At 40.0% G+C, this 15,605-nt stretch overlaps 1 protein-coding gene across 2 annotated transcripts in view; it reads right to left on the reverse strand.

Moving 5' to 3' along the window:
- Window positions 1-15,605, reverse strand: part of LOC124619376 (5-oxoprolinase) — a 204,989-nt gene that overhangs the window by 44,122 nt on the left and 145,262 nt on the right. For both annotated transcript variants that reach the window (XM_047145702.1, XM_047145701.1), the window contains exons 16-18: window positions 8,749-8,860; window positions 4,226-4,450; window positions 738-981 (exon numbers count right to left, since the gene is read on the reverse strand). In XM_047145702.1, coding sequence (XP_047001658.1) covers window positions 738-981; window positions 4,226-4,450; window positions 8,749-8,860 — 581 coding nt within the window. The remainder of the gene's footprint in view (window positions 1-737; window positions 982-4,225; window positions 4,451-8,748; window positions 8,861-15,605) is intronic.

Here is a 15,605-nt window from a genome sequence, read left to right on the forward strand (position 1 = left end):
TTACATAGTCTTCGCCCTGTGGCCTTTGACCTTTTTTTGCTATTTGCAGACGCTTGCGCGTGCATGGTGTTTTGTTGTTATAAATTGCGCATTTTCTTTGCCACTTATTCCCCCCCCCCCCCCTCTCATGTTTATATTTTATTGCTGCAGTATCATTCTCCAGCAGCAGGATACAGTAACATTCTTTGCTAGAGAACCAATTCTTACCAGTCCAAATTACAGAAATTTAACTGAAAGCTAAAACAATGAAAAATTCACGGAATTCCAAAAAATTCCCGGGTTTTTCCCAGTTTTCTCTCGGATGAAAAAATTCCCCGAGTTTTTTCCAGACTTCCCGGTTGTCCCTGGTCGTATACACCCTGTATTATGAATGGTTCACCTGAGCTAAATTAGCAGAACTGATCCATCTAAAGTTAGAACTTGTAATTTGGAAGCTGGAACTACGTAAATTAAACCCAATTCACATGCATAAACAGCGGAACTGACACACACTGTTCAAGATAGAACTGCAGAAGTAACATCGTGTTATGCACATTATGAACCTCCTGAAACTGTTTATTTATTTTTAAGAGTCAACAGGTTTTGATAACAACAAAACTGTAAACTTTTACTATACTGAATAAGAGAATTGAAATAAGGAGGTGCCCACATCCACATATTGTCATAAAAAAATCAGTCATATGGTTCCTACATACAACAATGTATACCTCCAGGATATATTGTGTGCTGTAACGTACCAGCCATGCCATAGGGTGCGAACACCCTGCGCTCAGTGAGGACGGAGAGTGTCATTGGCCTCCTGAAGAGCAGCTCCCTCACAACACCATCACCTCCCCTGTGCAGGCCTGCACCTCCGGAACCTTCGCGAAGGCAGAATTTTTGCAGCACCACAGGATAGCGTCGTTCCAAGATTTCGGCATCTGTAATTCGTGTGTTGGTCATGTGCGAGTGTACACCGCCTCGGCCGTCCCAAGTGGGTCCCTGAAATTGAAGATTATTCTCTGAAATATTCTAGCAATGTCTGTCAATAAAAGTAAACAGCCACGATGCACGATGCACCATCTGATTGATATGAACAAATTTTGAATATTTTGCATTTGAAAACCAATCACAGAATGAAAAACGTTTCATCCATAGACTTAGATTCATATATTCTAATACATCTACAAGAAAGGGACTCCCAGTTTTGAAAGCTTGAATTTTACTCATAATTTCCAAATAACTTTAGTTCTCATTGTATGTCTGTTCAGGTTATTCTGCCTGATCAGGAAAGATATTTGTCACCTCCATTGAACCTAACACATTAACAAACAAGTTTTTGTGCCTTTTATTAGCAAAATATCCTAGCTTTTACCGAGTGATCTACCACTAGTTACTCTAGTGTTAAACATTTAATTACTTTTGTACTTTTAGTTTCACACGCATGGGATAATAATCAAGTACAGCTGATATATACCAGCAACCTAAGACCATACAGAGCTCCCATTAATTGACTCGTACTTTGTTGTCAGTCTGAATAACAAACAAAACCAATTATGTGAAATAAGAATAATAAAAAATAAATAAGAAAGTTGTACCTCTAAATGTAGTTGCATGTGTAGAACTAAAAATTTCAGTAATATAAATATTAGCACTATTCATGTGTATATATATAATCTTGAAATCTGACTTGTTCCACATCGTATTGATAAAATAATTGTGAAAATGATCTACAGAACATAGCTAAACTAAACTACACTACACTAAACCTCTTATGCACAAGCAGTCCACAGATCACTGGAAGAAAAGATTCATACTCCAGCAACTCAGAAGACGACTGTAGCTCCCCCTACAGATGATTTTTTTATGAACAAATCCTTATCGTGCGAGAATGAGGTTAGTGGTGTGACAAAAATTCCCTTAGGTAACTAGAGATTTCACAAAATACAGAACTCCATTTTCTCAGAGTTCTGTGCATTACAGATCACTGGCTTAATATGGACCAAATTGTCTCTTTTTCTACACCAGGGTACGTGCTAGAAAATTATTTCTGTAGAAACAGTTATAAAAATTGAGGTACAGTAACTTTCATCTATCTGGGTCTAAAAGATAAATCTATTACTAGGTTTCATCATCTCAGTGCAGAAAGGCACATTGAGCTGGCACTCATTGAAGTCAGTGAGGCAAATACAGTTATAGCACGTATTTATCGCTCCCCAAACAGAGATTTTGAGTCAATCCTCAATAAGCTTGAATATGTACTAAACAGGCTCCATCTAGACAAGAACCAGTACAATAAAAGATCTACTGCTCAACCTCACAGATACTTTTAACTTAAAATGGACTATGACAACACCAACAAGACTCTAAAGAACAACTGCCAATACCCTGAATCAGATATTAGTGAATATAAACTGCACTGCAAAATGTACAAGTACAAGCCTTACAGATCACGAAGCTCAAGTTGTTACCCTACAAAGCTACTTGAAGCCAACGCAAAACTACAAAAGAACTGTAACAGCATGGAAATTCAATACACATAATATAGAAACATTCAATTTCCTATTATCAAAAGAAAAGTGGGGAGAATATCATGTGTCAAAATCTCAAGCGCGATGGAAAGAGAACTACTCAGATAAAGGAAAAACAATATTATATGCCCTACTTCTGAACAGCTACATTCAGAAATACATTCAAATCTACAAAAGACTGATATGCCAAAGAAGAAAAAAACAATGATAAGTTCATAATAGAGTCAGCCAAGAAGTATGGACAGCAATAATGAAGGAAACTAATATAGTGCCCCTAAAATGGAAAATATCATTCTGAACAAGAGTTTAACTGATCCCCAACACGTCAAAAATCTTTTCAGCTGTTACTATACAGATATCCCAAATAATTTGACAGTCAAAGACAAAACAGATACTAGAATGAAACAGAAAAACAAAGTGCAGTCATGTTCCTCTTCAATCTATGTTTGTGAAGCAACTCCAGATGGAATCATCCATGTTGCATGAACTCTTAAGATAATGTCATCAGGAATTGATGGTATCCAGACTGCATCATAAAGCAATGTATCAAAAACATTTCTGTGTCTCTTACAAACATAGCCAATTCATCTTTTCTGACAGCACATTTCCAGACAGTTTAAAAATTGCTAAAGTGGTCCCTATTCATAAGAAAGGAGACAAATCAAATGCAAAAAACTATAGACCAATTGCTTTATTATTCGGCTTTAGCAAAATCATAGAAAAAATAATTTAATAGGTTAGTGGAAGTTTCAGAGAAAAACAAAATGCTCACTGATACTCAGCAGGGATTCAGGAAAAATAAATCCACATCTTGTGCCATCTATGATTTTATACAAAATGCCCTGGAAACACTGGACAAAAAACAAAGTGCCACTGGCATTCTTTTAGACTTAAGTAAAGCCTTTGACATACTGGACCACAACACACTGTTGGACAAGCTCCAAGTATATGGCATTACAGGAACTGCATTAAAATGGTTCACACTGTACTTGACAAACAGGAAACAGAAAATGCAAATAAAACATGAACTAAAGGAAAATACTAAGATATATTTCTAAGATGAAAAAAAAACAAAAACAAAAAAAAAGATGACTCTCAGGGATCCATTCTTGGGCCAATCCTCTTGCTCCTGCATACAGGATGTAGAATTGATAGTCAATATTCAGGGATATGACAGGAATGACCATTTGAAACAAAAAAGGCAAGTAAACATGGGGTCTAAAACACATACCTTAAGAGCTATTAGCAATTCTTGATCTTTGATACTGTGAAACAAATCTCTTCTACTGCAAGCTCTTTGCTTTCCATATTTTGGCAAGTGGCAGTATGGACCAAAACAAGAAAAAATGTCCAGTAAACATGTGCTCTAAAATGCATACCTTAAAAGTTATGAGCATTTGTTCATTAGAAGAGTTACGTTTCAAAGTAGTGAAGATGAAAAAGTACTCATATTTCTTGGGTTACTGTTTTCCTTTTGTGTTTGTTCTGTATCCCATAATCTGGAAACTTTTTTTGTATGAATGAATATTACTCGGTAAAATGTTATTTCAGTGCAGTACTCTCACTGTAAAAATTTAATATATGATGAATGTTTCTAAACAATTGTTCCCCTATGCTATAACCAGGGACAAAAAAATTAACATATAAAAGAAAACAATTAAATGACAGTGATTTTAGTTGGTCACTAGTGGTGCAGAGAATTAAACTATACTTACAGCCCCAGCACCTCCAGCAACTGTCTCGTAATATCCCCAGCCCTCTTCACCAAATGTAACATTGTTCATGCAGCCTTGAGATGCTGCACACACCTGGAATGCTTTTAGAACAACATCTACAATTCGCTGCGATGTTAACACATTTCCACCAACAACAGCAGCTGTGTCTGAAGGGTCGAGCATGGAGCCAGAAGGTATAACAGTTTTCACTGGATTCAAGCACCCCTATTGAGAACAAATATGTGGATATGAAAATATATGCATTACTTATTTATTATGCAAAAGAAGAGTAAAATATCAAAAACACATGTGTCATCATAAATAAAGGGTAATTTCAGCCTTAATTTTCTTCCATGTGTTATTAAATGCATTCTAAATAAAATAATGGGTAAGAAAAGAAGTAAATTTTGTGGAATTGTTACATCACTGAATTACTTCTTCAGCCCAATATCAAAGTTTTTCTTAATACAGTTTTTCATATAATAGGTATGGAATCACCCTTTTAAAACAAAAATATGTCAATAAACAGAAATTTAAACCCAAGCAGTATGGGATGGGAGAGGGGTAAAACCAACATGGCGGCCATTTTGGAAGCCTCCATCGTGGCTGCAACTCTTAATTTTTAAGATCATTAGGGGGTTGTGTGACAAATCAGACAGATACAGAATTACATGAGAAAAACAATGGTGCCTTTCCATTCAACATAGCTTTGTCCATTCTCAAGTTTTGTCACATTTTGTCCAGAACAAGGCAAATGCTGGTGGTAACACACAAAGGCTACAGGACACACTCAGCATGTCTTAAGTTGGCTGTCATCCACAACATCCATTCCTCATACATGCACATGCACCAGTATGCAAGCACATGCTTCAACAATCCAGTCCCTAAGGTTTATAAGCTTTCCAAATACTGCACACACAACTGCCATCACATTCTGCCCCCCCCCCCCTTTCCCCCTCTCTGTGCCGCCCCAGAGTAGAAATATAATTAACTTAAATGCAAGGAATATGACAGACAATCTACCAGATGTCTACAACCTATACATCTCTGCAAAACCTGCATATCCAGGAATGCCTGGACAGCTAGCCCATAATCACGTGGGCCATCACAATGCTGTAACAAAGTTGAAAATGTCCAGTCTTCAGACAGCAGCGATGGCAGCACATCTTTTCTAACAATTGCAGGGGACTGGTCTGCTGTCAGTGTATGCTGAACAATTAGGGGCCCAACAACACAAGAACAGCATATCGCACACTAAACTATCACTTTTGATGCGCCAACTACGTTCAAAGGATCCATGGAGTGAGGGTTGACATCTGACCAGTATCTGTGGTTCTGTTTATTTACCTCTCTATCCACAAACAGTACATTATAGGAGAAATGTCAGTTTTTCATCTAGCTTTTGAGTCACCAAGCCCACCAAATGACAAAGACAATCTGAATAATCCGTAATGGGATGTCACATTTTCATTTTGTAAGAGTGTGATTTTCATGTGGCCAAAATTCGCATCACTGGTGTACAGCTGACCCAACTTGTGATGAGTATTGCACTCCAAAGTCTTACTGAACAATGTTAGAATAGCATTTGATGTTGATTCAACTTTAGCTATTTTAAATTATCTGGCTTTCAGTTTGTTTGCAAGAGAGCCAGTTTCACAGAATTTTGAGAGACGTTTCACTGCAACACAACAGATAATGATGGATGGTTTCTCTGAGTGGCATTGATTGAAATTCTTGGTGGTAGTATGAGTGATTCTCTCTTCTGAAGTCAGGACAATCTCACAGTGTTTGGCTTGTGTTAAGACCATTAAATTTTAGTGCATTGCACTGCATTAGCTGATTTTGTAATGTAGCAAAAATCAGAAGTACTGTAGCAGCAGAACTTAAGACTGTACTAAGTGACCGCTTTGGCTAGTGTTATATTAATCATGAGATAGACAAAAATTGTCTGAAGATGGACAGGGACACTGTTTATGAGTGCAGGAGGAATTGGTTACTGTCCAAAAATAGCTGGAATCTGTGTTGGACATGACCTACAAGCTTTAGGCTGCAGCCCTGGGCTGTGGTGGCACTGGGGCACCATGAGACAAATCCTCTGGTACCTCTAGAGCCTATAGTGTCATCTGGACTCCCTAGTGTTACAGTACCTCCCGATTCACCTGTCCTGGCTGGCTGACACTTACTTGCAGTGAATTCAGAACAGTGGCAGAGTCATAAATTTTTGGGTGGAAGGATAAATGGGATGCAGCTGCTGAGCTGTGTCGTCGTCGACCCCCCCCCCCCCCCCCCTCCTCTGCACATCAAAACCAGGTCTGTGAGATTGCTCACTGCTGAAAGTATGTCTGACCAAGCAGGAGACACTTTGTCTGTTAGGACAGAGGCCAATCTTCCTGAAAGATAGGAGCAAGTGCAGAGTGTGAGATTGTTTGTTATTGGGAGCTCTAACATTAGGTTGGTGATGGTGCCCTTAGGGAAATAGCAGGCAGGTAAAGAAAGAAGGCCAATGTCTGCTCTATTTGCCTGATACTGGGTGGAGGGAGCCCTGCTGTCAGCAATTGCACTGAGTGCACACAGCTGCAAATTGTGCCTCCTACTGGCATGAATGACATCTAGTGCATGTATTCAAAGGCCCTACTCAGTTCCTGCAGGCATCTGGCTTCTTAGGTAAAAACACCTCACCTTACTTCCCAGGTGGAGGCAAAGCTAAGTGTTTTGCAGCACCGTTCCCAGAATCTATCACAGGCTTTTGATTTGGATCCAAGTGGAAGGTTTAAACCAGAGGCTCAGATGATTCTGTGATGATTTTGGATGCAGATTTCTTGATCTCCACTATCAGTTGGATAATATTAAGACATATCCCCCCCCCCCCCCCACCTCTTCATTTGTACGTCCGACCTAATGAACAAAATTCTGAAAGCATGGAATATCAGACCAGTTGTGTGGCTGTACTGAGAAGTTTCAAGCAACCAGAACACAGCATGAAAGAAATATTCAAGTGCAAAAGTAGGTTCAGTCATGCCCCAAGGGAATGTTATAGTATCTTTACTTTTCACAACATACAGAAATGACCTAATGGATAATGTCTGAAGTTCCACAATGCTTTTCGGAGATGATGATGCTTTTGTATACAGAGAAGTTGTGACACTAGAAAACTGTAGTAAAATACAGAAAGGCCTACAGAGGACTGATGGTTGGTGCAGGGGCTAGCAGCTGATCCTCAACATACACAAAGATAACATGTTAAACATAAAAAGGCAGAAAAAATGATTATTGAATGACTACGTGATTGAAGACACTTACTGGGTGCAGTCACATCTATAAAATATCTAGGAGTAGGCACATAGAGTGATTTAAAGTGGAACAACTATATAAAACAGATCACAGGTAAGGCACCCGCCAAACAGATTCATTGGAAGAATCCACAGGAAGTGAGGTCCATCCACACAGGAGGTAGTTTACAAAACCCTTATTTGACCAACACCTGAATATTGCTGATCAGCCTGGAATCGGTACCATAGAGGATTGACAGAAAAAAAAGGAGAACATCAAAGGAAGCCAGTACATTTTATTACAAGTTCATTTAGCTAGCTCAAAAGTTGTCACAGAGGTGCTCAACCAGTTCCAGTGACAGATGCAGCAAGAGAGGTGCTCTGCATCAGAATATGGTTTACTGCTAATGTTCCAACTGCATACAGTTCTAGAAGAATAAATCAGTACATTGCTTGCCCCTCTGTGTAGCTTGTGAGAAGACCATGAAGTGAAATTATTGAGATCTGAGTTCACACAGGGGCTTACAAACAATCTTCCTGCCCCCATGAACCATTGCAACTAGAACAGGGAAGGGATGAAGTGACAGTGGTTCACAAAGTAAGACTTGTCACATACTATAAAGTGGTCTGCAGGCTGTAGATCAGGTTTCATGCTACCCATAAGAATGGCATACTGGTCATTACTATAGAATGAATAAAGCTATGCTCTAAGGAAAGGCACCATTGTTTTTCCTCTTGTAGTTCTCTATGGACCCATTTCCATTTCAAAATTACAAGTTGCATTCAAGATGGCAGCCTCCAAAACAGTCAAAGACTACCCATCAATAGGAAAAATTCTCATCATAATGAAATTTTAACAATACCACACACAGTTTTTCTTCAAAAACTATACAATTATAAGACAGAATTACCTACCAGTACTTTAGCATTGCCAGTTGATCCACATAAAAGTACACTAAATTCTCCTGGTTATCAGTACTATATGTTCTTTCCTTAGAGCGAAAAGAGGGATAGGAGACAATGATCAAAAAGCGAGGGGGGAGGGGGAGTGGTCATCAGAGAGACTGGAATTACATCCTATGTTCATCTGATTCTCATTCTAGTTCCAGAAGAGAAAATTTTAAATAATAATTATTTACCTAGTCACCAAGCAGATTCAGAATGTTGACAACAAAAACTGGTACTTAGAATAACAAAAAAGCAAAATTATATGAAGTTTTATTGTGAGTCAAATTGTACTCATAAATCTCATACCTGATTAAGAGGGACATCATGCCCAACCATACAGCGTAGGCAATAGATGAGAGCAGACAGAGTTATCGCCCTGGGGGCATTGCAGTTCCCCCATACTTCAGGCCCGGTACCACTGCAAAAGTAACATTCCATTCATACCAGGTTAAGAACTTAAGGAAGAGAAATGTTCATACATTCACTCTCACTGTAAATGTAACCTCACTCAAAGTGAGCACTCAAGAGTGCAAGGAAAGCAACAAGTACAGGGGCAGTAAGAGGCAATTATTCAACACAGAGACTATCAATAAGAGTGTTTATTTTGTTATTAAGGGGTATTAATTGTATGCATCCATACAGTCTTGTTTTTACCAAGATGTTTCTCACATTGTGACTCTCAAAATGTTGTACTGTTCAACTTCCCTTTGTGAATCAGTGCACTGTTCACATTTATGAATATTTGTGCAATTCTTCAAAAAACGGAAAGTCCAGGTTGGAATATCAACAATATTATGAAAAAGATAGATGGCTATTCACCGTAAAGATGGCACATGGAGTTTCAGACAAGCACAGAATAAAGACGGTTACACACTGAGCTTTTGGCCAGACCCTTCTTCAGAAAAGAAAACGAGAACACATTCAAACAAGCAAGCACACTTCATGCTCACATGACTTTTACCACCAGCAGCACTGACCAGAATGTGACTTGTCACGTGAATAGCAATCTGGAGTGGGGTGGGGTGGGGAAGTAGGAGGGATAGCAGGGTATGGGTGGGGGGAGAGAAGTCTGGCAGGACATGCAGGAACTACAGACTGCCCATCACAGGCTGGGTCACTTGTGAAATCAGCCATGTTATATACCAGTTCTGTTGCAACAATTACACAGCTTTTTATATTGGTATGGCTACCAACCAGCTGCCCAAAAGGATGAATGGCCACAGACCAACTGTGGCCAAAACAAAGTAGACCACCCTGTGGCACAACATGAAGCTGAACATAACACGCTAAATTTTAATGACTACTTCACAACCCATGCCGTCTTGATCCTCCCCTCAACCACAAGATTTCAGAACTTTGCATATGGGAGTTATCCTCACAACAAATTCTCTACTCCAGAAATTATCCTTACTTCAACCTACAGTAACCTACTGTCCCCACACCCTCCACCCAACAGTTTTCTGCCCCCTCATCCTACCATCTCCTCCCTTTCCATATTCCCTTGCCTTCATTGTGTGCCCCTCTGTCAATGTACCCACCTGCTCTTTCCCCTTCCCTGCTTCTCTCCTTTCCCACTCCCTATATTTTCCCCCACACTCCAACCCCCAAACCTGCACCTGGCAATCTCTAGTCACCACACACCCTGCCAGACAGCATTCTTCTTTCCCCCACCTGTCTTCTACTATTCCTCCCCCTTCCCCTGCCCACTCCGAATTGCTGTTCACACGACAGTCACATTTCAGTCGGAGCTACCAGTGGTCTGTGTGTGTGTGTGTGTGTGTGTGTGTGTGTGTGTGTGTGTTTCCTTTGCTGAAGAAGACTTTGGCCTAGTGCTGTAATGTGCAACAATATTTTTATTGCACCTCTCTGCAACTCAGTAAGCCATCTTTACTATTGCAACTAAATGAAGGCAGTCTATATTGTGCCATAAGCATTTCACTTCTTTTTAATTGTGAAGCATATTCAGTGGCAGTTTGTGATCTGATTGGTGTACTGATGCAGGTGCCATCCTGGAGTTGCACATAGTTGGTGTGTGTAACTAAGCTGTCCAATTTTTGGCATTTTTTAACAAATTTTTATTTTTAAACAGCCTCTAACAACCCAGCTATTTAGCCAACTACATTATTATTTAATACTTTCCAAATGACATAATTAATTAATATTTTAACAAAAAGGGATAGCAGGATACGTATAGTGGAAGAGAAGACAGTGTCTGACAGAGCATGGGGGGGGGGGGGGGGGGGGGGTCTAAAAGGCAGCAGGACAAAGCTGCCAGGCGCAGTGTTGGGAGGCTGTGAAGGAGGGGATGGGGAGCAGAACAGGAGAGGAGCAGAGACGGCAAAAGACCAATGGGTGCATTGGCAGAGAGCAGTGCCCAATGAGGGTAAGAGGACATAAATTGGGAGGATGTGACAGGACAGAGGGGGGCAGAAATTAATGGGTGGAGGATGTGGGACCTCAACCTAGGACAGCCTATTGTCCCCATACCCTCTACCCAACAGCGTCTGTCCCATCTGAAGTATCACACCCTTCCAATTCACATCCTTTTACCTCAATGTGCACTACTCTCCGCAATGCACCCTCTCTTTAACTGCCCTCTCTGCTCCTCTCCTTTTCTAATCTCTGTTCTACCTCCCCTCCACAACAGCCTACAAAGCTGTGCCTGGCCACCTTGTCCTACCACCTTATAGCCTTGCAATCTCTCTGAGACACCACTCCTCTTTTCCCCCATCTGTACCCTGCTATCCCTCCCCCTTCCGTGTCCCATTCTGGACTGCTGCTTTCATTCCACATTACAAGCGGCAGTCTGGTGAATGCAGCTGGAGATAGTGGTCATTTGTGTGTGAGGTGTGCATGCTTGTGTGAATGTGTGTGTTTTCCTTTCTTTTCTGAAGAAGGCTTTGGCCAAATATCAGTGTGTTGTAACTTCCTTTTTATTATGCCTATCTGCTGCTCAGTGTATCATCTTTATGCTGAATAGCAACCTATCCTTCTCGTAATATTGTTTCTGCAGTCACAATTTGGAAGGTTCATGAAGAATGGAGGTTTACTCTTTTTTTACACTTTTTTACACCTTTTTTCTTTTTTTTCCGGGATTAATGCTTCAAATCATTCTTGCCATCATAGTGGAGAAAATTATCCACTAAAATAACCGACTGAAAACACATCAAGCAGTTGGTAAAGTCAAAGCATGTCAATCTGTTGGAAATAATTCTCTTTGCACTGACCTGCAGAAGAAGGTGCTATATGCAAAACAATCTGAAGGAAATTTGAGTAGCTTGGTAGGATGTTTACATCAATTCAGTTTCTAGCCAATTGAGTCACGAAGGAATTTTATGTACAGCACTTCATGTTCCAACTGTTGGAGGTAAAGGATCTCAATCTTAGAGATGGGATGCAAGAAATTACTGTCACAGAATAATAGTGCTATTACTACAGGAGCTGTACTTAAAAGATGTGATTACGTAGGAACAGAGCAGGGATTGAAGGAAAACGAAAAGACAGAAGTATTTTTAAGTGATGTGTAGCAATCACAGAGACTGATTGTTATGGGAAGATAGCTTTCATGCCAAGGCCAAGCAGGATACATGAAAAATGTGAAGTTAGATTTTTGTTACAGCAAAAACTTATTTTCTGAATTGGTGGAGACAGAATGAGAAATTGTTCACTGTGGAACAGCTAGGAAGCTGAATGTGCTAAAAGCGGAATCAAAAATAAAACAATAAAGCAATAATGGATTCTTTTTTATAAAAGTTATTTTCTGGTTTTGGGCATGGAAACTTCCTCTGCCAACCTGCTTATGGGTCACTCAACAATTCACACCACTTGTCTAGTTCAGATTCACTGAAAACCAGGAAGTCCAGGATGGAATAAAAACAATATGGAAAGGACAGATTGATAATTGGTATACACAAATGGCATCGAGTCACAACAGGCACAATGAAAAAGAAAGCTAGAAATATTTCAGATTTTGGACAAAGTTCTTCTTCAGAGGTAGAAAACATACATACATTCACACAACAACAACAACGATGACGACGATGACACCTCACACACAGATCGCAGCCCTGTCCCCGGGCACTAAGGCCCAAAGCAGCTGTGACTGATGTCAGTGACAATCTATCTGACATGGGTAGTGGAGGCAAGGAAGAGACGTGAAGCAGGAAGGGGGAGGAAAAGCAGGGTAGGGGCAGGGGAAGATGTTTGTGCTGCCTGTGGCAGGATGCAGGGACAGCACTGGGAGGCTGCACTTGGGTGGGTAGGGGAGGGACAGCATGGTAGAAATCTGCCTCCCCCTCCAACACCACACCTCTCCTTTACCACCGCTACCTACCCCAGTTAGACTGCTGCTCAAGTCAAACACAGCAACAGTAGGGCCTTAGGGCCCAGGAATAGTGTGTGTGTGTGTGTGTGTGTGTGTGTGTGTGTGTGTGTGTGTGTGTGGTGTTCTGCTTTTGAAGAAGTGTTCTGTCTGAAAGCTGAAAAATTTCTAGTGTTCTTTTCCTTGTCTGCAAGTCAACACCTCTTCTCTATAGTGTGTAGTGCTCTATCCTTCCCATGTTGTTCAGATTCACTGAGGACATTTTATTATCTAGATTCATGGGAAGGCCTGTGTCTCTGTGTCTGCTTCTCCCTACCTAAATGTCCAGATCCAAATCATCTTCCCTTGATCATTCAATTACGTGAGCCGCAGTCCCTGATGTCCATGCCAATCTGTCAACTGACTCAACAATGCCCATGTCCATATGAAATGTACCAATCATAAACAATATTTCTATTTTGAGAGCTGTCATTGATCCCATGTCAATAGGCCTCTTCTGTATAGCCTTGGAATTATCCGGAATTGTCCAAATATGAGCCTCCATAGACATAACAGTGTGCACGACGAGTCAAGAAACAGATTTGCAATGCTATTCTGTCCTATGACAACAACAGACCCATCACTACTGTGTACTAGCTATCATCTAGTACTCTCTTTATCATCCAGTAACATCAGAACTTGAAAAACACAAAACAATTATTCACAAAGGTTTAGACTAACCCTCACCTAGCACCAAATTGAGAGATATGATTCCGAAAATCCTTCCCTCATTACTCAGTTAATCCAACAACTGCCTGACTTGTATACTCCATTTCATCATTCATGATCTTAAGTACTAATGGTGTCTCATTTATGCTGTACATGTATGTACTAATGAAAAAGAGATCAAACTAATACATATTATAAACAAAAATCTTGGCATCTGAGCAGTTTCCAGAGGTGGATGTCAACCATTACACAAAAAAGGAGAAGTCAGGGGCTGGTAACTACACAGGAATATAATTAGTAACAGTGACCTACAAGATATTCTCAAAATCATTTTTGAAAAGAGGAAAATCGACTAAATTCACAAACTGATGAGTACCAGTCGGGAGTTGGAAAGGGCAAATCATACACAGAACAGATCTTGAATGTGAACCTGATCAAACTTTGGAGGACATCAGTTTGGATGGAAAATTCTGCAAACTGATTAAACAAACTGCAAACAATGTACTATCCACTTTCAAGTTCTAAGGAATTCTCAGAGTCCTTCAGAAGCAAGAGCCGTTCAGGACCAAAACTATAGTCAGACAAGCAGACAGACTTTAATCCCTGATGTGGGGATTAGGGAATGGTGACAAGGAATGAAAGGAGTGAGGTGAAATGTGATTTGCATGCAACAAAAAAAGAAATACAGATGCACTTCCTGGCATTCACAGACGGTACAGTGATAGTGCCAGAATTATTAAAAGAGACAACTAATCAAACCACAAAGCTCCAAAGTAAAGTGGCTGAATGAGGCTTACATTCCTCTATTGGGAATACACAGTAAATGGCAATCATCACGATAACTCGCCCTAAAGCTTTGTATGCAGCAGAACGTATGACACTTGTAAGAACATGATTACCTCAGAGGCTAGAATTTATAGAACAAAGTATTCTTATGAGGGTATTGGGACCTCAAAGAACAGGAGACAGCCAATACAGAAGATAAGCCAACCAGAACCTGTACACCCAGTTAGAGAGCATCTCTGCCACTGTCAGGAAAAGTAGGATCTTGTTCTTTGGACACATCCTTAGAATGGCTCATGTGAAGTTGACACATTGACAAGGTAAACAAAGTAAGCTGGATCCAAGAGGTAAAACGGGTTCCACAAAAAATGGGAAAAGTGGAGAGCAAAACTATGTAAGTCATTAAGCTGAATCGTATTCCTCTTCAAACTGATTCAATGACAATGGCCATGAAAGCATGCAGACATAAAGAGTGAATAAGATTGCAAAGTATGAGGTTTAAGTATGAGGTTTAAGAATCCTAAATCCCAGAAGAAATGAAGTTGGACAAAATTAATGTGGTCCTTAGATGGCTGAAATGCAAAGAAGACATACACAAGTTGTATCAGAAGGAAAATTCACTCAAGCATACTATAAAATTATGAGTAGAGTTACTGGACAATACTTATCTTCAGGAGACGAAATATCAATGACACTGATAGGCGCATATAAAAATAAGTAACATTGCCACACTTTCAGAAGCAATATTTCCTTCCTCACAGATATGAGAGAGAGAGAGAGAGAGAGAGAGAGAGAGAGAGAGAGAGAGAGAGAGAGAGTTAGAGAAGGTTAAAAAGGAAGGGCATGTCACTCAAACCCCAGGATGAGAGGGAATTTTTTTTATATTCATTTAAAGAGTGTTTGCTATTTGATGAATGATCAACTTTTTTTCATTATAACATTGTAGAAAACCATTTAATATTCAAAATTTGTTTCTCACTGAAGCTATAGTACTCCCTCACAAAACTGTGGAGGCTACTTTGTGTGAATGATATGCAGAGAAATGTGAAATGAATGGAAAGTTGCGACTTCTATGAATAACCACCTCCTAAATGACGTGGCATAGATATTAGTGATGTTAGAGACAAAAATTTGGCTTCAACATTTGGCAATGCTTCACCAGTTCAGCAGTTTCAGGTCTTTGTCTCCCCTGCTCCTCAAAACAGTTGGGTCTTCCTCTTTCTGTACCTCCAATTGACCTGCGTTTCATTTTTAATGTTTCTCAACCTATCCCTTTCTCCTCCATGTAGAAGGAACTGATAGTTCCCAAAGCTGTTTTAGTGTTGTGTATTTTTATGTGTGGCAATCAGCA

This window comes from Schistocerca americana, chromosome 6 (genome assembly GCF_021461395.2).
Source record: "Schistocerca americana isolate TAMUIC-IGC-003095 chromosome 6, iqSchAmer2.1, whole genome shotgun sequence".
Classification (NCBI taxonomy): domain Eukaryota; kingdom Metazoa; phylum Arthropoda; class Insecta; order Orthoptera; family Acrididae; genus Schistocerca; species Schistocerca americana.